The 26,963-nt window shown below is 35.9% G+C and overlaps 1 protein-coding gene across 10 annotated transcripts in view; it reads right to left on the reverse strand.

Annotated features, from left to right (window-relative positions):
• The window catches only part of Cnot2 (CCR4-NOT transcription complex subunit 2), a 94,489-nt gene that overhangs the window by 56,563 nt on the left and 10,963 nt on the right, over positions 1-26,963 (reverse strand). For 5 of the 10 annotated variants that reach the window (XM_060378081.1, XM_060378086.1, XM_060378085.1 and 2 more), the window contains exon 2: positions 7,497-7,569. The exons of 1 other annotated variant lie outside the window; for it this stretch is intronic. In XM_060378081.1, coding sequence (XP_060234064.1) covers positions 7,497-7,569 — 73 coding nt within the window. Of the gene's footprint in view, positions 1-7,496; positions 7,640-26,963 lie in introns of those variants that run through there. 4 more of the 10 variants (XM_060378083.1, XM_060378089.1, XM_060378084.1 and 1 more) reach the window with 1 other exon arrangement.

A 26,963-nucleotide genomic window follows, 5' to 3' on the forward strand; every position in this document is an offset into this window, starting at 1 on the left:
CTGTTTTTGCCCTCTTCTGATGTCCATCCGTTTGCCTTTCTGAGTGAGGATTGATCATCATACTCAGGGTCCTCTTTCTTGATTAGTTTCTTTAGGTGTACAGATTTTAGTATGTTTATCCTATATTATATGTCTAATATCCATTTATAAGTGAGTATATACCATGTGTGTCTTTCTGCTTCTGGGATACCTCACTCAGGATGATCTTTTCTAGTTCCCACCATTTGCCTACAAATGAAGGGAGATAAAGACCTAGAAGGGACAGGACCTCCACAGGGAGAGCAACAAAACTAAGAAATCTGGGCAAAAGGGTCTTTTCTGAGACTGATACTCCAACCAAGGAACATGCACAGAGATAACCTAGAACTCCTGCACAAATGTAGCCCATGGCAGCTCAGTGTCCAAGTAGTTTCTCTAGTATTGGGAACAGGGACTGTCTCTGACATAAACTAAGTAGGTAGCTCTCTGACCACCTCCCCCTGAAGGGCGAGCAGCCTTACCAGGCCACAGAGGAAGATAATGCAGCCAGTCCTGATGAGACCTGATTGGGTCTGAGGGAAAGGGAGGAGGACCTCCCCTATTAGTGGACTTGGGGAAAGGCATGGAAGGAGATGAGGGAGGGAGGATGGAATTGGGAGAGGACTTGGGAGGGGGCTACAGCTGGGATACAAAATGAATAAACTAATTAATAAAAAAACTAATTTTTAAAATTAGCTATTTTAACACTAACATCTATTCAATATACTCTTTTGATGTGTCATTTATAACCACAAATCAAAGTTAGCTGTAAATAAGACTGAATTTAAAGACCTGTTTAAAAGCTAAGAATTTGAGAAAAAAATATAGAATTCCCAGATAGAAAGAAAAAAAGCCTTCTCCAACCTAAAGTCATTACAATTCCATTCACAAACCCAGTGCATGTGTTGGGGGAGAGAGGGAGTTCTTGGCTGAAGAACAGTCTTACTTAAAGATATTCAAAATGTGTCACAGATAAATGATCAAAGTCAAGACTCACTAAGATCAAGGTTAATGACAAAACAAACAAACAAACAAAGCTATGACAGTCTGAAAACAGAGCTGTATATCCAGGCATGCACAAGCTATTCAAAGTAACAGATTACAGAGAAAAAAAGAGCAGGAGCTTATAACAGACACAGAGTAGCACTGGTCAGTTGCTACAGAACTGACTGGGTAGAGAGGACTCCTAACTCAAACCATATATAATCAATTTCAGATAGAGTAAAAGTTAAATATGAAAGGCAGAATTTATAATCTTTAAAAGACTATATGAAAGTATGTTTAATCTCAATAGGGGAACATGTTTCAAATACTATCTCAATGGATTGTGACATTATTCAATGTCTGACAAATACTAATCATATGGATAAAACTCAAAATTGGTATACTCTCAAACATACTCCTAAAAGATCTCTTGGGAATTGACTATTCAAGAAATTTGGAGTATCATTTATCAGATTAACATCCCTACCTTCATAAAGTCCTTCTTTTAATATTTTCATTTGATGTCTGAAAATGCAGGACTTGTTTCCCAGGGTACTGTGGTCTCTGTTCCCCCTCCCACTTTGTCCTGACTCTCTTCCCAATGCTGTGGGTCACAAACATACTGCACTAGTTTAACTCCATTCTTTAGAGGTAGGGAGCATTTGCAGATTCCTCTCACAGTAGTTAACAGAGCTAGGCTGCACCATTTACCTTAACCTTCCATAGGATCCCTTATAGTCACCTAATGGATTTGACCAAAAATCTATTCTGAAGTCAAACTAGCTAATCAGAGTAACCAGTGAACATCTCCTGAATACTGCGTGCGTCTATTCTACTTTTGATCTATATTCACTTGCTTCTATGTCTACTTTTTAACAACAACAACAACAAAAATCGATGAGAGATTTTTTTTGTTATCATCTATTTTAATTCTGGTGCTCCCAAAGATACTATTGCTCCAATTTTATTACAAACATTTTAACGAGATTTGGTTAGTCTATTTAGCCGTTTTAATATGAAAATTCAGAAAGATCTAAAAACCAACAAGGCTGTAATCATTGATTCTGCATCATCAAAGATGCTGCTGCTTGCTCCTAGGTTTTCTCTTGGCTCACAAAGATATTTGTGTAAGTAATTTCAAATTTAAGCCCTAAATTCCCAAAGGGAGCCCATAGTCACAAAATAAATACAAGGTGTGTGACCAGATACTTTTAACCTTTGGAAAACAAAACAGTATGTGAAACCTACCACTGTATGTAAGTGGTAGCTTACAAAACAGTATGTAAGCTACCACTGTTAAGACATTTGGCATTACACACTGAGTAGAATTTTTTGTTCCTTAAGGGAACTACTAAAAAACAAATGCACATATACCCCAAGACACTAAAGCGGGCCACAAACCATGAGTTTCATTACAAGGAAACATGTTTTCTAGAAAGCAAATGTTATGGGACAGTTAGACAGCTCAGCGGGTAAAGACACTTGAAACAGAGCCTGAGTTCAATCACCAGTCCCCACGTGGAAAGGAAGAACCAATTCTGGCAAGCTGTCCTTTGACCTCTACCATATGTGCATTGTGAATATGTGTGCACACACTCAGCAAGCCACAGGATTAAACAAATGTTACAAAAATCATTTAAGGAAACCTTGATTTCAGAAGAAAAAAATGTTTGCATGTAACACAAAGGGAGGCTAGCATAATGTAACTAAGAGTAAGCCAACCCAGAGGAACTTGGGAATTCATTTAACCTGATGTTGGTTGGCCAGGGAAACCTGGGGAAGGGGGACAGAGCCAAATAAAATGCCAAGCTTTCCTGTACAATCTCAGGTTCTAAATTCCATTGACTTCTGCTGCTGAAACTGTGACTGCGACAGGAACAGCAGCACTACACTACTATCATTATTACTATTATTGTGCACCATCTCACTTAGCAGCTGCAATAGGCAGAAGAACCAAACATAAAAAGTCATCATTTTGAGTTTCAGCACAATCTCTTACTTTGTATCTCTGTCCAGGGACAATAGTTAGGGCCCTTTGTTGTCAAGATTTTCAAGAGCAAAGAAGAAAATACTGTGACCTAGTATGCTAGATTTAGTTATGTGTGTGTGTTCATTTTTAAATCTGCTTACTATTGCTTACCTTCATTTTATACCAAACAGCATCAAGAAAAACCTACCTCCATCATTATTCTAGGCACCAGATGTACTGACAAACGTAAACTGTTATGTACTTATTAAAAAAACAATTCCCCCAGATTTTATTCTGTGTTCTCATATACTTTGTCTATCTTTAATATCTTACATACTCAAAGATGAAAAAATATTCATGTTTTAAAACACACAGGAAGTCACATGCTAGCTAACTAGTACAATTATGACTCAGACATTATCAACTAACCTTAGATGCATCTGGACTGCAGAGAAATTTTTAAATACTGACTTATAAAAATGTAAGGAGGTCATGCATGAATTGGACCTAGACCCCCTACAGAAATATAGCAAATGGACAGCTTAGGCTTCATGTGGCTTCTCTAGTAAGGACTGCATTGGACACAGACTCACTTGCTAGCTTTTAGATCACTTCCCTCTTGTGGAACTGCCTTGCCAGGCCACAGGAGAAGAGGACATGATCAGTCCTGATGCAGCTTGATAAGCTAGGGTGGATGGGAAAGGGAGCTCCTTTTCTGAAGAATAGGTGGGGAGGGGAGAAGGTAGGGGGCCTGGGAGGGGAGAAGAGATGGGGCTATAACCAGGATGTAAAGTGAATAAAAAATTAATTAATTAATTTTAAAAAAATGTAAGGAGGTACTGCCATTGTTTATACTTAAATTTCACTGCAGTATAAAATGTTTATATATAGTAATGCTTAAAACTTACCAAGCAGAAACATACCTTTCTAACTTATATGTTTAATTATTAGGTTAATTTGTACTTTATATTACACTTTCAAGTGTTAACTGCTTAACTTGGAAAAGTGTCTGGGGATTAAACAAACTGAAAGTTTGTTTTTCCTGCTCAAAACAATGGAGTATGAGGCATAACTTGTCAAAACACTGCCATAAAAAAGATGTGCCTATAAATATGAAAAACTATATACATAGAAAAAAATACACATAAAAAAACAGTGAAACACCAAACTCAAATCAATGAGTACTTCTTAAAAACAAAAAAAAGAAATAAGACATGGTAATATTTCCATAAATATAATAAGCAAGCCAAAAGTACATACTTGTTTAAAACAAAGAGAAATCACATTTACACTTTTACTAAATAGGAGAGATCATACACCAAAGCTCTTAAAAAAAGTTATGACAGTGAATTCATATTGGACTTAATATTTTTTTCTTCAACATTTTTACAAGGAACAAATTTACTTTTTTGCTAGAAGATGAATGAAAGGAAAGTTCTATTCAGAGTAAAAAAATCTCAAGACTATCACTAGTAGATACCCAGCATATTTCAGTTTTTTCACTGTAATTTTATTTAAACAACATGCCCTGAAGATGTATCTCTATAGCAGATACCAGGTTAACAGTACTACTTTAACAAAATAATAAGGTTGCAGTTTTCAACAATCTGATTATGTCCACACAGAGCACTGTCTTGCAGTTCTACATAATGATAGAAACAGTCTATGTGCACCTATCAGTACAATAGCCACTAGTAGACATTTACACTGAGCATTTAAAAAGAGGCTTGCTTGGCTCACAATCTAAAATTTTATTACAAGTAAATGAGTTTAAGTAGCCATTATGGCTCCTGTTTATAGTACTAACCATCAAGGTACAGAGGAAATTAAAGGAAAAAATAAATGGTTGTTATGTGCTAAGATGAACACTAATCTACAAGTACATAGGACTGCAGAGCAAAAGGAAAAAAAAGATGAGTCCATTATAGGGCAGCTTCTCAAAAAAAAAAAATGGAAATCAAATTATTGAGTCATGAAGAAAGGATGCTATTCCATATGAGGCCCAAAATATTAAAAGCTTGGGGTACAAGGTACAAGAAGAGTTAAAGCAGCTCTAAATTACTAAACCCAGCAAAGGCAGTTAGAGAAGAGAGGTACCAAGGGCATAAAAATCATGAAACAGAACAAAAAAAAGTCAACTAGGTGCCATGTTTAGAGATTGAATATCAGAGAAAGACATTGGTGAGTCAAAATGGTAATTAAGATGATGTAAATTTATGCATTCTCATAGCTGGAGCAAAACTAGTGTAAATTGCGGGAAGATAAAATTGTAGAAAAAAAATAAAGTCCACTTTCTCATAATTTTAAAGTCCACTGTCTTACACAAATCATGATAACCCTTTCAAATTGAATGAACTATATACCATTTAAATAAACTGCTTTCCTAAACAAATTTATTTATGCAAACAAACTTAAATACCTAACTGGCCTTATTGACAGACAAAACACACAAAGTCGATACTACTACAAAAATCAGTATTTCAACTCATGTGTAACTGAAAATCACTGTAAGGTCTACATGGAAATGAGAACTTGAGAAACATTCTTCTTGTTAATCTCAAATATTAGGTTCATCAGGATATTTAAAGAAACAAACAAATTCCAAAACAAAAAACTCTCATATAAATGAACTTATTTAAAAAGTCTACTTTAACAATGGAAAAAAAATACATATAAAGTAAAATTTTATAAACTCCAAATTAGTTTCATCTTACAAGAACTACTGAAAAATACAATTTTTACTTTGGTGACTACCCCATACATTCTTAACAAATTCATCTTAATGCTAAATATGAATCCAGAATGCATGTACTTTTCAGAGGAGGCTTCAAAAACAAACTAAATTTACAATCCAGATTTAATTGTTTCCAAAAATATTTCAATATCCATTGGGCACCACTATAAAAGGTAAATGGAAAAATACTTTCAGCAAGGAAAAGCCTAACCAAGAATGCATTTTTCTATGCAAGCTCAAAAACTTATATTATGTACATACTATGTGACTAGAATAAAGAATTTTTACAGCAGTGTAAGCAGAGATAAGGAAGTCTTTTCATTTGCGAAGTGTAACTCTGCTTTATCCCTTTTATAAGTATAAACTCTGGAAGTGCATATGAACATGGCTCCATGACACAAATTAGCTACAATGTGTAAATCAAACAGAAGTTCGATACTTGACAAATAGGACTATGAGCACTTAAATGCCACATAGCAGAATCACAATATTCTTGAAGTAATTTAGCAAAACCTAACTAAGATGTAACAGCCCAAGTGTAAGCAATCAAAATCTTCAAGTGGAAGCTGTTGGAAGTGGTTCTGAGGCAGGAAGAGTTATATAGCAAGTACAAATAATTAGCATAGGCTAGTCAAGTCTCCAAGGACAAGTCAGAGAAGAGAGGTTATACAGAACTGATTTAGCATAATCTCAGCTTACTCTGGCTTATTAAAATAATGAAGGTCTGGCCAGAAACTTCATCCATCAAGTTAGGCAAAAGCTCTAGGAAGGTCAGATACAGACGCATCTTCTACTGAGGACAGTGCTCCAAGCCAGAACCTAAGTCTTATAATCAATGGCTCTTTGCTGACACATACCATAAAACTCAATTTCAGCTTTCCCTATTGATCATGCCTCAATGTAGGGAAAGAAAAATTAATTGCACTAAAACAAATGCTGGGTGTGTAAGAGAGCAGCTGTCCAAAACTGGTGTTATCACACTACCTGTCTTACAGTCTCACAGGACAAGAGGGACACAGAGAGGGAGCAGAAAGCCTAACAGTTCATTCCACATGAACTTATTCAATACCTAACATTACTTCACAACTTCATGCCGGATTCACTATCAAATGAAATGAAGCAATTTTCCACTTAAACCTTAACTTCAAACCCTATTAGTTCTTTTTTCAAAACATCACTTCAATAACACTATTTAAAGCTCACCTTCTTTTGAAAGCTCAGGAAGAGCATCCCTACATAATTATATAGAGAACGGACAATGTTAAATAAGTAAAGAAACAAGAATCTGATCTTGTAAGAACAACATATTAGTTACAAATTAAACAGGATATCAGTCATCATATATTTCTAGATTCCATTTATATTTCTTCTATAGCCTATCCAAAGTTTTCTACATTTCTCTTAACACTCTATAATATAAAACATAACCCCAAACTTCCATTTCTTTCTTTCAGGAATATGTGTAAAATACTTTATGAACTACTGCCTTTGAATCCAGCCATAGAATCATTTATATCAGATAATCCTAAATTTTGGCATATACGTCAGAAATTTTGTTCTGTTAGTAAAAATATACATTATAAACACATTTCATTTTGTAAAATGTTCTCAATCATTTCAAGCTGTCAATTTCATTACTTAATATTTAAATTTATAACACAAATTTTCAGGAGTATCCACTGTATGGTTACAATGTATCCATTGTAATCTGCTAGTTCCAATGAAATATTACATGAAAACAGTTCAGTGTAGTCAGGACAAATGGAGAAGAGGGAGGGAAACAATTCTTACCTGGTAGTTTCTTTTCTCAGATAATGTATGTCCATCAGTCCTCACCATAGAGTCGTGTCCTTTCCTCACAGTACTGGAGGCAATCAAACAGAACTGTCACTCAAGGGTCGTGTCACAGGAAGGACCGCCCACCAGTTCTCCCTCTAGAGTAGAATTATCCAAAAGCCATCAAAATTACTAACATGTAAATATACATAACATTAACAAAAATATTCAACATAACATACAAAATACAAAGAGAACAAAACTAAAATGTAATTCTTACACTCTATCCCCTCTTCCCTTAGATATTCAGGGCAGGCAACTAAGCCCTGGGCTTTGATGTACAGATCCAATATGAAAAAAATTCCCTTCACACCTACTTTCACCATTATGTCAGTCTATCAGACATTACACACAAGAGAAAACTTAAAAGTGAACCAAAACAAAACTGATAGAAAAAAAAGGAAAAGAAAACCTTACTCCTAACTGTTTTGGTTTTTTTGTTTTTTGTTCTTTTTTTTTTTGAAACAGGGTTTCTCTGTGTAGCCTTGGCTGTCCTGGACTAGCTTTGTAGAACAGGCTGTCCTTGAACTCACAGAGATCCGCCTGCCTCTGCCTCCCTGAGTACTGGAATTACAGGCATGACCCACCACACCACTCAATGCTCCTTTCACAATATGCACTGTGCATGTCAGGTTAAAATAAATAAAAATGAGATTAAAAATCACCATGTTATTTCAAATATCTATAATAAAATTCAAAGTTCAAAGATGTAAAGGTAGTTCTACAAGAATGTGTAAGACACATTTTTAGGACAAATAGCTTTTGCAATATAAAACATTTACTCCTAGAAAAGCATATAGCTACTGAACTAATAATGTTACTATCCATTATAATTTTGCATTCAAATGTAAAACAACTTACATTTACTATCAGATGAAATGGACATTAGGACAAGATACTAAAAACATCTAACTTATAAACCATAAGTTAGGTAAGGGCTCGGGAGATAGCTCAGTAGGTAAACTGCCTGCCTTGCAAGCACAAGGACTTTGGTGTCCATCCCTAGAACCCACGTACAAGCCTTGTAGAAAAGGGGCAAACAGGCAGATTCCTGAAGCTCACTTGCCTACCAACCAGGAGCGCCCAATCAATGGGCTATGAGTTTCAGGTTCAATGATAGCAACTCCAATTCAGAAAACTTCATGTGGCTCTTAAAGACACCATTTACATCCACACCCCAAATATATTACACATACACATTAACGCTACACACAAACTCTTTAAATTTTTATGTGTTTTAAAATTATGTATATGAATGTATCTCTGTGAATGGGTCTGTGATCATGGAAACAGTGCCCAAGAGGCCAGAAGAGGGTGTCAGGTCCCCTAGAACTGGAGTTACAGGTGGTGTGAGCCATGTGACATGGGCGACATTGGGTGCCTAACCCAATTCCTGTGCAAAAGCAGTTAAGTACTTGTAACCACTGAGCCCCAAACAACAAAAGCTCCAAACCAGTGGAGCTTTTAAAAAGGACAAATACAAAGGTTTACAAATATGCATACATTAACACAATCTGCTAAGAATAAAAACTAACATTATTGACAAAGTTTTACAAAGAATACATAACAATAAAAATTACAAAGTTGCAGAAACTATGGTTTTACTCATTTTTGACCATCACACATGGGTGGTACACATGCTGGATTGAAATACTTCAAGATGCCTACCTCTAGAGTAAAACCTTACCTGCTCATTAGAAACTTTCTATGTGCTTTTGGAATAAAGTATGTCTCTCAAAAATAAGGTTTTTTTTAAGCCATTAGTATATATACAACTGTAAATGTTGTCATCATTTAAACTGTTTGCATTTTAAAATTTGTGCCATGCTTGAGAGTAAACACACAGCCTGGCAAATGCTGGGAAAGTACTCTACCACAGAAATATATTCCTGAGTCAGGAATTGGGGTATTTTAAAAGAAAAATTACCAAGTGAACAGGATGTCCCATAACAATGATATAACTAACACATATTTGGTTTGGCTTTCACACACACACAAAAAAAAATTGTTTTCATTATATAGTTTCAAAATGGTAACCTTGTTTTTATAACAGTATTAATAAAGTTTTAAGATAGTATCTATCTTACCTTAATGCTAACTAAATCCAGTAAATAATCTAAAATTTGAGTCACTATTTATGGAGTAAGAATGCTTTCCTCCTTAAATATTTTGCTTGGGTAAAATTCCATATAGTACACTTTCATATTATACAAATTTTACCAAAAGGAATTTTAAAATCTAAATTAAGCAAGGCAACTTTTAACACCTTAATGCTACACAACTTTAATAGCACTTCCTACTTATACAAAAAAGGACAACTGGGAATAAAATTTAAAATTTTATGTGTTAAGTAATACTTTAATAATAAAAAATAATTTTATCAGTAAATTTAAAAGAAAAATATTTACTTTGGAAAATGATAGATTTTATTACAAAGGGAAATTTTATTTACTTTTTGCCTTTTTCTATATTGCAAGTTTCTAACCAGGATAGGAACTAATATTCTATATTGAAGGAGCATTATCTTAAAAAAAAAAAAAAAAAAAAAAAGGAGATAAAGACACTTCATACTTTTCTGGGCAAGTATGAATAATTAGCATTTATCGCCACTATCTCCACCCTATGTTGTATTAAATACTGCACTGAACAATGCAATGTGGTAATAATTCTCATCAGGGAAATAAAATGATGTGCAGTAAATGAAAGAGGACATTATGTATAGGTACCTAAGACTGTGAAAAGGAGCAACCAAGAGTACAAATGTCATTTACTCTAAAACAGGTTTAGATACTGTTTTCCCACATCCTACAGATAGTTAAAAGTCATAAAAGTATGTCTGCCAAACTACAGTGGTATTTTCCATTAAGCAGAGATATCTTCCATGAAAGGAGAAAACAGTAGCTTTGATTCATAAGCACCAGTCATTCGGGATATTAAGAAAACAAAACAAATGATGTCACTCTATCAGTGCTCCCAGATCACTGTAAGAACAAGGGCTTTGAGATTCACAGGGAGGGCAAAGTGAAAGCCAATCAGAGTTCAAAAGGTTCTTAACAGTCGGAACAAGTTCCAGGTTAGAGAGCGAGCGTTAACAGGCAATTAGAATCTGCAGGGCAAATAGACAAAGCCTGCAGAAATGAAGAACTCGGGGACCTGAACATAGAATTCCTTTAGTAGGAATTTGATAGATTTATGTTGAGAAATGATTTGTATCTACATGTAAAAAGGCTTCAGTCTAGAGAAAAATCTCCTGAAAACATGCCCAGTGGAAACAATCCTCGAAGCTCAGAGGGACCTTGTAACGTGAGATTTTAAGTAAAGTTCAGAGGGTATTGAAGGAGGGCTTCAGCTATCAACTCAAGTATTAGAAAAAGACTCTGGAGGGACCAAGCCCAAAAAAGACCTACCTGATTCTAAGTATTATAAATACATCTTCAAGCAGTCCAAAGTACACAAACCAACCAAAAAGACTAGCATAAAAGAACCCAACAGCAAGTCTATAACCTATAACTCATAATGAGTTGAAATATAACAACTAAAAATAAGTACAGCAATGAGACAAATGGTGGAACTATTAGGCAAGGATGTTAAAGCAGGTATCATTAACTATATTCTAGATTTTCAAATGTCAATGCAAGGTCTGTCTGATACTATGATAAAAAACCTGAGAGAAACTTCCCCATTTCAAAAGTTTCAGTCCCTAGTAGAGATGAGAGATGGAGCCAAGAAGTAGAACAAAGACCAGGGCCAGGAGCAAGACACACACTTGGAAGACATCAGTGATTACTATTGCTTCCTCCAACCAGCTCACTATAGTTTCCTCCTCCTCCTAGAAAACCAGTCACTGTGAGTTTACCAGTGGATCAGACAATTATGGAAGAACTTCATGAAGTGATCATCTCAGGAAATGATTTCACAGTGGTTCTCAAAGATAGGAAGTTTTACTTTCCCAACTTTCTAGGTATCAACTCAATCAAAGACCACCAATATTAAATATCAAACAAGCTTTGTAAGCACAAAAAAATTTCCTTATGCCTCTTTGCTTGGATGGCATGGCAACAGATTATCATAAAATGATAAAAACACACCAAAAAGTGAGAACATACATCTGGTAAAAGTAGACCAGTTTTACTTTTATATCAGAAGTTTAATAACTTCTGATATTAGTAACAGACTATAATTATGCAAAAACATACCTTTGGGGAAAGCTAAAATATCACATGGAACATCATAAGATCAAAATTTACATTTTTAAGGCTCTGCATGATCTTCTAAGGAGTCAAATATAAAGAAAAATACTATTGGATAAACAGTAGATTATATGCAGTAAATGACAAGTTTAATGAATCGCTGAAGACCCCCCCAAAAAAATCCTAAATTTAGCACAGTGAAAAAAAGAACTAGGAAAACACAAGAAGCAAAGGGACAGTGAACTGTGTGCACTGAGTCATCAATTAATTCAGGGAGCTGCAATGCTCCAGCAGAAGGCTAGCATTAATATAACTTGTTGCAGGAAAAGTAAGAAAGACAAAGCCATTACTTTCCTAATTTTAAAAAGAAAAACATAAATTCACAGACTCAAGTTCAAAAGCTTTCAAAAGGAATAACAGTAAAATCAGCATAATATTTCAGAATAAAATTTCAGAGAAAGTGTGAAAAGATGTTTAAAGGGAGAGGAGTTGGCTAATGAATGACTTTACTTCAAAAACAATGCCAAAACAAAACAAAACAAAGTCATGAGAGAACAGAATAACTAATTTTAAAGGAAGGTTCTGGCTCTATAGATCAGACCAGCCTCAAATCAGAGATGTTTTTGCTGTGTCCTTCCCCCAACCCACCCTTACTGTAACTACAAGGGCATGCTACCAACTGGTGACTATTTTAAGTACAGAAAAAAATTACCATTAAAAAGCTCTAAAATTCAACTAAGACAACTTTTAAAAATGAAAGTAGCCATTTTAGAAGACAGTTTTAGCAATATAAAGCTAAATATTGGCTTACTACATAACTAGGTAATTCTAGCTCCTATGTATTTATCAAATTGAAATTTATGCTCACATCAAAATCAGTACATGAACGCTCTTATTAATAGGGGTATCATTCTTAGTAAATGACTAAAATGATTATTTCAATGATAGAATGTTATTAGCAATATAAAAAGTAACTACTAATTTAGGCAATACCTGTCTTGTTAGTCTGTGTCTTTATTGGAGAACTGAGAGCCTTAATGCTGAGAAGTAGCAATGAGCAGTGATTGTTGATTTCTGCTCTTGTTCTGAAGCATACAGAACATCAAATAGAGCAGACCAGAAAAGAAATTCCTAAAATTTCTAAAAAGGAAAACATAAACTTACAGAACAAAGAAAGAATATTAAAAGCTACAAGAAAGAAAAAAAAAAGAACAAGTAACATATTAAAAGACAGCTCTATTAAAATTAACCTGACTTCTCAATGGAGACTCTAAAAGCCAGAAGGACCTAGACAGATGTTCTACAGACTCTGGAAGACTACAAATGTCACCTCAGACTACTATGCCAGTAAAACTTTGAATTACAATAGATGAAGAAAATAAAGATATTCCATGATAAAATCAAATTTAAACAGAATCTACAAATTCAGCCCTACAATAGGTGATAGAAGAAAAATTACAACCAAAAGAGCTTAACTACACCCAAGAAAAAACAGGGACAATAATAATAATCCCACACAAATTAATAGAGGGAAAACACACATTTGATGAACCCACCACCACCTCCTCATGAACAACAAAAACAAACAAATCAGAAATCATTGCTCACTGATATCTCTCAGCATTAATGTTCTCAATTCTCCAATAAAAAGACACAGACTAACCAGACACATGAAAAAAACATAATCCATCCCTCTGCTGCATTCAAGAAACACACCGTAGCATCAAAGATAGACATCAGCGTGTTGCTGTGCTAAGAACCTGACTAAAGCAACTTAAAGGAGAAAAGACTCACAATTCTAGGTTATAGCTCATCTCTGCAGAAAAGACACCTTGGCTGAGGCTTGAAAGAGATGGTCACATTCCACACACAAATCAAGAGCAGAAATCTAATTGTTCTCTGCCCAGGGGAAGGTGCCACCCACGGTGTGTGGATTAGCCTCAATTAACATAATGAAAACAATCACTCAGGAGTATGCTCAGAGGAGGCTGGAGTGAAGAGCTCCAGGGTTAAGAGCACTGGCTGCTGTGTAGACTCCAGCTTGACTCCCACCACCCGCACAGGTTGCTTCACAAATGTGCTCAGAGGCCCATCTACCAGGTAACTGCATTTTGAAAAGTTAGCAGTTGAAACTAACCATATACAGTTAACATGGGTTATATATCAAGAACCCTGTTTCAAAAAGTCAAGTTTCTTTGCTGTCACTAAGTTATAGTTTGCTTAATGGATAAATATTTTCAAATCCTGAGTGGATGACTAGTAGTACATACAAAAACACTAGCAGACAAAAGAAGACCTGGATTTTAGTTTCAGCATAGCACAATTAGTCTAGCAACACTGTCTACTCAAAAACATTTTCTGGGCCAGGCGTGATGGAGCATGCCCTTAATCCCAGCACTCCAGGTTGCTTTTACTGACAAAGAAAAACAAAAGTTAACCAACAATATTCCCTTTAAAACAATTTATTCTCTAGTCATCAGAATTTAATGTTTTATAACTTTACTGTCTGTATCTCTGCACTGGCAGCTTTCCTGACATTACTTCTTTTAATCTGACAATATAGTTCTATCACAAACATTTAAAGAATTCTGATCAACAAATACTCAGATTTAAGTGTTTTAACATGCTCAGCATTTCAAGATACTCAAATTGTCTGTGACTATTGGTCAGATAAAGTGAAATACAACACGGGGTCCTACTGATCATAAGTGACAGAATGTCAGCTAGTGCTTGCACATCAACGGAACGTTAAGACATGGAGGAGAGGAGGCCCTCTGTTGCCTCCCTGCCATTTAAAGCTGCTTTATGTTTAAACAAACTGCACAGACTGCTGTAATACAATCTCCTCATGGTATACGAAGATAAAGCCATGTGGTCCAGCTCCAGGCAAAAATGAAGTAGATTCAAACTAAAGAGAATTGTGTAGATATTCTTAAAATTGGGGTGACCAATTCAAACAAAAGCAACTGTTTCAAAAGTTCATTAAGAAACATAAGTATTAATAAATAACAGATATTACTCTCTATCTGCACAGAAGTCATCTGAAGGTCACTTCATAGCAACACCTTTGGTTAGACAACAGAAACAAATAGTACTACAGGATAATTTCACAAGGAAATAGGAATAGAGTAACTGGAGATAGAATACAGACTTTTTTTTTTAACAAGAGGTCAGAGATAGCATACAAGGAGCAAGCGAAAATGAAGGATAGCTGAAAGAGTATTTAAAGTGGAGTTTACAAGACACCAAAAGTTGATAAATGGATGTAGTATTTTGAATGTGAATGTCCCCTACAGGCTCCTAAATTTGATCACTTGTTCTCCAGTTAGTGGCGCTGTTTGTGGAAATTTCATAGGTAGGTGTGGTTGTGTTAGAGGAAGTCTGTCATAGGAGCCAGGCTTAGAGAGTTGTCATTTCCAGTTCACTCTGCTTCTTGCTTACAATGAAGGATGTGAGTTCTGAGGACCCTGCTGTAGCCACCGTGCCTGCAGCTTTGTTGCCATGCCTTCCCTCCATGACTGACAGACTCCTAGCCCTTGGTCATGGTATTTTATCACAGTAACAGTAAAGTAACCACAGAAAAAACTGACAGTAGGCTAACACCCAGATGATTTTTAGTAAATGTGGGTGGAGTGTCTAAGAGATTGAACTCAAGCACAAGAAAGTTAAGTAGGAGTAGATTTAAGTAAGTAGACATCATTGGAAGTATTCTGCAAATCCCCAGTTACTGTTTTTCTAGTAAAATACAAAACAAAGTCATCAGCTTAACGCACAGAAATGAAAGGAGATGTCAGGTTTATGGCAAGGGAAAGAAATGTAAAATGACTTTGAGAGTCAAGAAATAGGAGGAAAGAAAATAAGCAGAAATGTCAAGCAGCAGAGTAAGGAACCACTTGAAGTTGGTATTACTCAGACAGCAGGCATGAAGGAAGACTGTAGGCAGAGGTCAAATAAAGCAAAGTTAGTAAGTGTGACAGAACACAAGAGAAAAAAGAATTAAGCAGATAGGCAGAGATAATGGTATGTGGAAGTAGAAAGAAAAAGTGAGAAGAAAGAAAGGAAGAAGGATGGGGAGGGAAGAAAGGGAAAGGGAAGGAGGAATATCATCCTTGTCACAATCTTCTCCAAGACAGTTTTTAACTTAGGGTCTCTGTGGTTGTTGCTGTTTTCCAATGATCTCAGCTCAGTTTTTCAATACCAAGCACCTTCATAACATTGACATTTCTCCTTGTCTTCTTCACAAAGGCTTTCACTGACCACCCAACTGTCTGAATTTTGTTCAGTTGTTTTGTCTGTAAAACCCTTGGTATCTAAGTCCCTTAAAAAGAGGCCCTTTGTCTATTACTATTAACATTCTTATCTCAAGCACCTAACAATGACACATAACATACATACTTTACTGAATTAACGGTCCACAAAATACAGAATGTTTTACCAACTTCAATTGAATGAAAACATTATTTCCCTTAAAAGGAATGCAGTATTAACATTCTGTATGGCAAGAATAAGAGTAAACTGAAGTTTAAATTTAAATGTTGGATACTGAAAAACATTTTTTTAAGTCTTAAAATACAAGACTTTTTTATTACCCTTGATATTGTGATGTAGGATCAGGCTTGACTAGACTTTCTATGAATCACATTTTTTTAGTTTTCCAATTTTAATTCATTTAAAAATGAAGACCTCAAAAGTATTAAATAATACTCTTTTCACAATTTTTGAATATTTTAACAGTTGCCTAACCATAACAGACTTCCCTGCTGACTCCCCAACGTCTCCTCAACCTTGTAAATACTATGGTTGTCCCTATCTTCTAATGTGCCCATATCATTTAAGAATAAATAATCAATATAATTCAAGTGTAATCCTACCTTCCTTGTCAGTAACTACTTATTAAAGAAGGGGCAAAGGAGAAATTGCAGCTTCCTTTTACTAACCCACTAACTCACATGTGGTATTTACTTAATTGAAAACACAAGTAACGAGCCCACAGTTCTAACAGCTGTCTGCACCTGTGATTTTTGTCACCACTGAAACTCATATACCACCAATCATTTCATTTGCTTCAAATCTCAAACTATCATTTATACCAGTATTAATCTAAACATTACAATGTATCATTAGATTAGTGTTAATGCCACTGAATATGCAATCATTATTTTTAAACCAATATTATAATAAAATCAGCACTTTTATAAGCATATTGATTTTTCACATATGTATTGTTTTGAGAAAGAGTCTGCTTGTTTCACCCAAGAGCCATTTAGGAAACAAAAAGGTTTAAAATCTTTAGAATAAGACAGCGAGGGAAAAATTCTCGGAGCACATTTAGTTTAAATATCTTGCTTTAAAGATTTTTTAAAAATAAATGATAATTGGGGGAGTCTTACACATGCATCTAATTAGTGGCAGCCAGGTAAAATAGAATCAGAGATTTCTGGCTCAAAATCAAGATTAAATCATCTTTGATGTGACACAAGGTCTCTAACTAGCCTGGAACTTAGAAGGCAGGCCCAGAGATGTACCTATCTCCACTGATATTACAAGTCTGCATCGCTATACCTGGCTTTTTTTCCTCTGTGGGTTTCAGGAACCAAATTCAGGTCCTTAAGCACCTCACCAACGGAATCCAAGGCACACATACAGTCTTATAAATAACTAACAAGAAAGCTTCAAGCTAACCAAAATAGGAATCCTGAAAGTAGGAACTAACATGTACAACTTTACACTTGATTATTTCAATATTCCTCTCAATAAAAGGACACATAAACAGAAATAAAAAATGGGAGAGAAAAAGCTATACATCACCATAAACAAGATAGATTAAAATATTCAAAGAGCATTGTAATTACAAAACAAAGAGACAACCATTTGTGTGTGTGTGCTGAGGATTTTATCAAGACTTTGGGCACAGTTAAGTGTGACAGTACTTAACTAAACCAGCGGCCAACATCACTAATTCTTTGTAAGAGAGAATGAACTATATATCAAACAAGTAAGCCCGCAGCAATCTTGGAGGCTACTTGGATAGTCTGTGCCTCAAAGTAGCAGCTGCAAAGCCAAGGACTGAACTGCAGACTCTCAGTACTGGTCAGAAGAGTGGAATCTGAGTCACACCTCTGACCCAGGGGAAGTGACATTCTGAACTGCCCTAAAGGTCATTAAATATCTATCAAAATCTTTTAAGATTATTTACAGCCAGAGGCTTTCTGTTAAAGAACAAATGCAAATAAACCTGTCAATCATGAGGACTGAACAAAGTTCCTGGGGAAAGCTCTTTTTACTTAAGATCTGAGAAAAATAGGTGGGCTACCTAAAATGTACATGGGACAATGATCCCTCTGGATAATGTTCACTCTCCCCCTGTTGGTGTATGCTCCCCTTATCTCTGGGTATGTGTGTGTCACCTGCAATTCTTTCTGGCGCGGGGGGGGGGGGGGGGGGGCGGCGGTGCCTTGTATAGGTTCAGAGTCTAGAGCATAAAAAGCAGAGTTTTGGAAACTCTCCTGAAAGGAAATAAATTCACCTGGAAAGCGGGGGGCGGGGGGAGTTCAAGCCTACAGTACATTCAAAACACAGAGCATGCTGGTAACTAAAAGAGCGTAGACTAGAACTCAAGGTCAATTGGTTTACCACAGAAAATTAAGAAGAAAAAGAGGCTAGGAAGAGCCTTCTTGGGTTCAGAAAACATCAAAGACTAGACACAGGTTAGAAAGAGACAGAGAGAGAGAGAGAAGCCCCTCCAAGGAGCCAAACTTTAATCAGACTGTACGGACAGCAGGTGCCTCCTGAGAACCAAGCCAACAGCGTAATTAGCAGCAACCTGTGACAAGGGATACCTGGGTGTGACACCAGCGTAACAGACTTACAAATGAAAGACACAGACTGCACCATTAAACATCATTGTCATCTTAGGGAACTATACCTGGATCTCCAAGGCTTCATCCTCCAGAGTAGGACAACGTCTTCCCAACGCAAAGAATATAAAAGTTCATTCCAACAGTACAGTAAAGGCATCAAGCCGGCGCTATGGCCAGAGAGTCAGTGTGCAGATACACTGTGATGCACTAAACATCTGGCCCCCACAGAGCACAGAGAGCAATACACAGGGTAAAAAGCAGCCCACAATGTCAGAACTTCAAGTAAGCATCATAAATATGGTCAGTAGTTTAGGGACTCATTAAAGACACAGGAATATAGCAACACTCCATCAAATAATTATCTTTTAAAAGACCTTAAGCCAGGCCTAGTGGCTGGCTTCAGGTCCCAGTTTTGTTTTGTTTTATTTATATGGAAAAAGATTTCTTATCTTTCCTTTATTTTGTCAAATTGTAATTTGCCAAAATTTGTCAAATTGTAAATAATTACATTTTCTTCTCCCCTTTCATCCCTCCAAACACTTCCATATGCTCCCTTCATTGTTTTTTTTTTTTTTCAAATTCATGGCCTCTTCTTTCATTAATTGCTACTATATGTTTATATGTGTATGCATATGTACATACACATACATTCCTAAATACAACCTGCTCAGTCTATATAATGTTACTCACATGTATGTTTCCATGGCTGACCATCTGGTATTGGAAACCAATTAGTGCACTCTTCCTGGAGAAAACTTTCTCTTACTCTCAGCATTTCATTACCTGTAGTTCTCTGTGTAGGGCTGTTGCTTCCTGGGCTTTTCAGCCTGCCATTCTGGCATGTCTATTTTTATTGCCCTTGTTCAGCTCACGTCTAAGCAGTCATGTTGGTGACACATTATGCACATAGCTTCTTATATTACTGGGAGACAATCCCACAGCAAACTCCCTGATACTCTGGCTCTTAACAATCTTTCTGTCCCCTCTTCTACAACGTTCCCTGAGCCTTAAGTGAGGGAGTATTTTGTGGGTGTATCCATTCGGACTAGGCTCCATAGCTTTGCATTCTGACTGGCTGTGTCTTTCTGCAGTGGTGTCCATCTATCACAGAGAGAAGTATCCTTGAGGAGGACTCTGCTCCCAGTTTGGGGGAAGCCCAGACATAAGAATCCCATTCAAGGCCTTTCTAGACTAGATTAGTTAAGTTCGGGGTCACCCAGACCAACTGAGTGAAACCTTGCTTTCACATAAAAGTGAAAGAAGGCTGAGAATATAACTCCATAATGGAGTGCTTGCCCAGCATCTGTAAGGCCCTAGGTTCAATCCCCATGTTCAATATCCAGTACTACCAAACATATAAACAAGCATCCACCTAATTAAATAGTTGATTTAAAAAAAATAGGTGATATACAGTTGACAAGTAAAATCAATGAAATAAAAACTTCACAAAGGGGCACAATAGTACACTTAAACTGGGCAAAAAAAAAACTGAACAAATGCCAACTAATGATGTGACCTAGAAAAAAGGATTTAACAGCTACAAGACTAAATATTGTGTAGTTCCCCCCAAAAGAATTAAGAACTATGAGAAGAACTGCAAGAATGTCTGACACTATTAAGAAAACCCACACATATGGAAAGCAGAGGAAGAAACAGAAAAAATATGAGGAAATAATGGCTAAAAATTTCAAGTTTAACAAAACATTAATCTGAAGTCCAAGAAGCTCAATAAACTACAAGTAGGATAAACAACATGAGTAATGTCCAGAAACAAAAACAGTGAGATATACTTAAGGCAACAACAAACAAAAGTTCTTTAAAATAGAAAAAGAAAAGTGGCATGCCACATACAATGGTCAGTATAGAAAGCTATGTGATCCCAGCATCCAGGGAGGCAGAGGTAAGTGGATATCTGTGAGTTTGAGGCTAGTTTTAGTCTACAAACTGAGTCCTGGACAGCCAAGGCTACACACAGAAACCCTGTCTCAAAAGACAAAAACCAACCAACCAACAACAACAAAAAACCCAGAAAGCTATAGGATGACAACAGTAGCCCATAGAGAAAAAGAAATTAAGCTTTCTTAAGAGTAAAATTTGTGTATCTCATTAGACTTAAGTTGGTGCAAGTCTGAAGTAATTCTGGTAAGATGTATTACCATATACATATACATATACCATATACCTAGACAACAACAACAACAAAAAAACCACTGTGAAATGTACTAAAGAAATTGAGCTGAAACCCTATAAAAGTAATGCTAGAGGTACACTTCTGTAATCCCAACAACCGGGAGGCTGAGGCAGAATTTCTTGAGTTTGAAGCCAGCCAGACTATATAAGACCCGAGCCCATTCCATCCCACTCAACCCTAAGACAAGGAAAACAAAGATCTGAGCAACCACATTATCCAATGATGCAACATGCAATGATAAGAGCAACCATATGAAATTAGGTGGGACTGTACGATCAGACAATTTTTTTAAATATACATTATTAAAGATAAAAAGATTGGACTAGCTTTCAGAAATCAGTTAATTGCAATATAGATGTGTGCATATGAATAAAATAAGCAAATCTAAAGGTGAGATACTCCCAGAATAAATGAAATAAAACATGACTGAATAAAAAGCGAGAAACAACCAACTCAAACAACAGTAGCTGGGCAATTTTAATAACCCATTTCAAATAATGGCTATCACTTAAGATAATATTACCATGTAAAGAAAAGACTAACAATGATATGAAACAACCAGAGCTGGCAAACCTCTATAAAACAGCCAATAAACAGCAAAATATGCATTTTCAGAATAATGGCAGACTGGATCATAAATACATTTTAAATTGAAAAGGACTAAAGTCATAAAGTATGCTACATAAGCTCAGTAGAATAAAATTAAAACAAAAGGAAATTTGCAAAAATCCACAAGTTTGTGCAAATTAACACCCTTCTTAAATACTAGGCATTAAAGAATGAAGGGGCATAAAACAAAATAGAAAATATTTTTGAATAAATTAAAAAAACCCACAAGATACCAAACTTTACATGATATATATGAAGTGGTGCTTGTATGAAATGTTTTGGCTGTAAATGCCTGCATTTTTAAAAAAAAGATATCAGAGGGCTGAGACTATTTGTAGTTCAGTGGTACAGAACATGATTAGCATGAGCTTAAGGAGAAGAGGAAAGGCTAGAAAATAAAAAAAGGAAGGAGAGAAGGGGAGGTGGAGGAAGGAAGGAGAAGGGAAAGGGTAAGGTGGGGAGAGAAGGGGAAGACAGATTTACAATCAATTAACTACGTAAATTTCTACCTCAAGCAACTAGGAAAAGGCGAGCAAATTATGCCAAACGAAAACAAGAATAAAGAATATAGCACAGATAAGACATAACCCGCCCTTCAAAAAATTAAAGTTGGTTATTAGAAAAAATAATCACTTTTAGCTAAATTTACTGAGAAAAAGAAACAAGAAACAACTAAGAAACGGGATATAATAATAACAAATAACATAATTACATTAAGAGAAGAGTAAAGAAATCACAAGTTCATGCTAACAAACTATGGAACTAGAAGAAATGGACAAATTCCTAAAACATCAGGCTATCATCAAAATTGACAGAAGAAATGAAACAGTCAAAACTAGACCCATCACAAGAGACTATATTGACAATAGAAGCTTTTCAACAGGGAAGAAAGGTCCATGCCCAGGAGACTTGAGTGATAAAATTCTCAAAACATTTAGGAAAAAAAAAAAATTATCACTTTACAAACTAATTCAAAACAAATAACCATCCAAAACACTTCTTAAATCATTCCAGGCTGGGCTGGAGAGGTGGCTCAGCAGTTAAGAGCACTGTCTGCTCTTCCAAAGGTCCTGATTTCAATTCCCAGCAACCACATAGTGGCTCACAGCCATCTATACCGGGATCTAATGCCCTCTTTTGGCATGCAGGTACATGCAGATAGAGCACTCATATGTAAAATAAATAAATGTACAAAAAAAAAAAAAGAAAAACAAACAAAAAAAACATTCCAGGCCATTACTACCAGTTAAAACCACAAAAAAACATGACAAGAAAGGAACCTACAATTACAAAAATAAAGTAAGGAAATGAAACCCAGCAACATACAAAATAGGTCAAACCCAACAACTAGATGGGATTTGCCCCAGAAACAAGACTTGTTCAACATACAAATATTAAGCAATTTAATGCACATTTTAAAATAAAGGGTAAAACTCATGCAATCATCTCAAAAAATACACACCTCTAATCCTACCACTTGTGAAACAAAGGCAGGCCAGCCAGGTGAGGGAGCTATCCTGGGTATATAAAGATCAAGTTTTTAAAACCCAAACCATACCAAAGACAAACAAACAATACTCAACCAAAAGGGACATCCTCAAACCAGTAACAAATATTTATGATAAAAGACACAACGATAGGTTAGTGGGGAAGGGTGCTTACCACCAAACTTGAGGACCCATGTCTGATACCCAGGAAACCTATGGTAGGAAAATGAAATCCTGCAAGCTGTCCTCAGATCTACATGTGAACCCCATGTCACAGGTGTGCCCACACAAATAAATAAATTATCGAATGAATGATTGAATAAAATATGCCTCTTTAAAGTTATGGTTTTTTAAAAAAACATAGAAGCATAATGAATGAGGAAATACTGAATGTTCTCCTTCTAAGAGCTGGACCAAGACAAGGTACTGTCCACTCTTGCCACTGTCCTGAAGAGCCTAGACAGAATCATTAGGCAATAACATGAAATAAGAGTTCAATCTGGACTGAGCGCATCTGAAAGACTCTAACTAGCAGTGTTTTCAAAGCAAAGACTCATGACCAAACCTTTGGCAGAGTACAGGGAATCATAAGAAAGAAGGGGAGTTAGTCTGATGGGGAAAGGATAGGAGCTCCACAAGGACCAAATATATCTGTATCTGGGCACAGGGTCTTTTCTGAGACTGACATTCAACCAAGGACCATGTATGGATATAACCTAGAACCTCAGCTCAGATGTAGCCTGTGGTAGCTCAGTAACCAATTGGTTTCCCAAAGTGAGGGGAACAAGGACTATTTCTAACAGGAACTCAATGACTGGCTCTTTGGTCTCCCCACCCCCGAAGGGAGGAGCAGTCCTGTTAGGCCACAGAGGAGGGCTTTGCAGCCAGTCCTGAAGATACCTGATAAAACAGGATCAGATGAATGGGGAGGAGGTCCCCCCTATCAGTGGACTTGGAAAGGGGCACGGTGGAGATGAGGGAGGGAGGGAGGGACTGGGAGGGAATGAGGGATCGGGACACGGCTGGGATACAGAGTTAATAAAATGTAACTGATAAAAAAAATAATTAAAAAAAAAAGTTCAATCTGGAGAGGGTGATATTGCCTCTAGATACAGGTGACATTATTAAATCTACAAAAAATCCTAAGGCACTCATTTGAATAATGATTTTATAGCAAATTTCATAGCAGTCTGGATTTTCAGTTTGGATAATCCTTAATTTACCTTAGGTATAAGGTATATAAATCAACATGTACAAATCACATTTCCATGCAGCAACAATGAACAACCCCAAAAAGAAAGCAATTCCATTTTTCAAGCATCAGATATTAAAATGCTTAAATTTAATGCACAAAATTTATACTCTGAAAGCTGCAGAAAATGGAAAAAATGAAAGAACTATATAAACAGAAAGTCACCTCATGTTCAAAGATCAGAAGAAAAGTAGTTATATACCCCAATGATCTACAAATTAAACAAAATCATTATTAAAATTCCAGCTGGCTTCTTGGCAAAACTAGACAAGCTATTCTTAAGAGTAAAATGAAAATTCAAGAGACATATACTGATCAAAACAATCTTGAAAGAAAGCAAAATTGGAGAATTTTCACTTCCTGTTTTCAAGCTTGTAGCATGTAATCAAACATACTACTAGCATAAGATTACAACAATAAAACAGAACAGATGGTTAATATAAGCCTCCATACTTATATTCATTTTAGAGACTATGCCAAAATAATCCAGTGGGAGGAAAAATAATCTTTGAGTGAATTCTATTATGTTCTAAACCTTGTACATGTTCTAAATCATCCCCTTCTCATAACCTACACATAAATGTAAGCAGAGCAACACAAAGCCTAGACATTTTAGCGTATTTCTGATTTTTTAATTAATGATTAAAAAATTAATGATTTCCTAGATATGAAATTAATACTAATAGAATCAATCAAGTTAAGAGCTGTGACAGAAATGTTCAGTATATGAACCAGTGATATTTACAGAGGTATATAGATGTGGAAAAACAGAAAAGGCCATTTAAATAATGTTTGATATAATATGTAAACTCCCTAAATAAACTTAATGTAAAACTTTAAAAAGGCATCAGTTCCTACGGATTATGAAAAGTTAAAAGCAATGAGCTGTTAACTGAGATAGAACTTGTATAAAGGCATCTTACTAAAAGCGTTATAAAACATTAACTTCCTTTTAAAAAGCTTTAGAATGATAACTTTGACAGAAATCAGTACTAAATCAGTACTTTGTCTCAGTTAGTTGGTACTCAGTTTAAATTTTAAATTAATCACCTAGTTCCTTTACTAAACGAATTTCTCAGTAAAAAATTCAAATCATGAATGGACTACACACACACTTCAATTTCCTAAGTGCACTGTATCTTGCTTCCCAACTTGAACCATTTTTATTGAACAATTTTGTTTCTTTTTACTTCATGGTGGTATAAAAATGGTATACATTAAATAGCAAAGGACATGCCCCAAAATTTGAATTTCAATCTTTTCTCAGCCAGTGTTCTCCAGCAGCAGCCCCAGGGGCAGTTCCCAGTCAGTCATGCCATCACAACAGTAAACGTATAATATGAGCCAGAGTACTAACTAGTCTGCTGCTGAACTAGGATTCAGTGTATTCCATGCATTTCTGATTTACTCTTTCAACTTGGATTTGCTGATACAGAACCCCATTAAAAGTTGAGGAGCATTTGTGCTGGTTCCAGTAGGATCTTTAACTCATTGTGAAGGTGAGGATTCAACTAACTTTGTAGAGCAACTATAAAGAGGAGATATACAATTACTTTACCTACAGAGAAGCCAAGGTCTTCATGGTGGCCTGCTAGTCTTTCTTCATTTGCTAGTCACCTACTTGTTCCAGTACTATCAATCATCCTCTTCCTTTCCCACTACACTCCAGTAACACTCTTGTGATTTGTTTTTTGTTTTTTGTTGTTTTTTTTTTAAGCATAAGACATCTAGAATACTCCTGTGGCAGGGTATCTGTTCTTTGTTGCTGTCCCTTCCCAAAAGGTCTTTGCCTTGGATAAATACAGAACCACTCACCAAAGGGCTTATCCAGTCACTCTGAGAAAGACATTTTGACTAGTTTTCCTCCATATACCTTTAATTTCTTCACAACCTGATCACCAACCACCAAAGTCTATGCTATGCAGTTATATTCTCTTAGAACAGTGCCTGACACATAAAAGAGGTTAAAATAATATTTATCAAATGAAATTAATCAACTAGTAACATAAAGACTGTAACAGTAACTAAAACTCACTCAAGTTTGACTTACCCCTTCAAAGCAATCCACTCATTCCAAATACAAGCAGGTATCAAACTGGCGTTGAAACCCTCCAAACACCCTATGCATAGTGATGAAAAGACTCTGATTTTAGCATCTAGTATCTTCACTACATTTTGCATTAATAGTTGGTACAGCAAACTACTAAAAAATTCTCTTAGAACGTCTACACTCTTAAGTTTATCCTGTTAGAAATCACTTGACCAACCTTGGAACAGCATTTCTGTATATTAATATCTCTTCTTAAATTCCCTCTCCTAAAGCACAGAATGATGCTCAGCAGGTACCAAGGGTAGGATTATAACCTAGTATTTTTGTTTTGTTTTGAGACAGTTTCTCTGTGTAGCCCTGGCTGTCCTGGAAGTCACTCGTAGACCATGCTGGCTTTGAACTCACTGAGATCCACCAGTCTCTGCCTCCCAAGTGCTGGGATTAAAGATGTGAGCCACCCCCCCAACAATAGCCTAGTATTATTACTCTATATTCTTATCAACAAAAGCGAAGAACACAAAAAAGGACTATAATATGCTTAGCAAATTATAAAATTTTTAAAAATTCAGAAAATTAAAAATTAACATTTACTTTTAAAACTTAAAATAATTTTACGCAACCATATTCGGTAGACAATTCATACATAGTTGGTATATGAATTGGCAAAATTGATGCAAGGAAAAAAATCATCAGAAAGATATTAAAAACTTTGTCGAAAAACCTTTCACACAGCCAAAAAATTACGTTTGCATGCTTACAAGGTCTGAAATATACATCAGTACG

Source organism: Meriones unguiculatus, chromosome 2, assembly GCF_030254825.1.
Source record: "Meriones unguiculatus strain TT.TT164.6M chromosome 2, Bangor_MerUng_6.1, whole genome shotgun sequence".
In the NCBI taxonomy this organism is placed as follows: Eukaryota; Metazoa; Chordata; class Mammalia; order Rodentia; family Muridae; genus Meriones; species Meriones unguiculatus.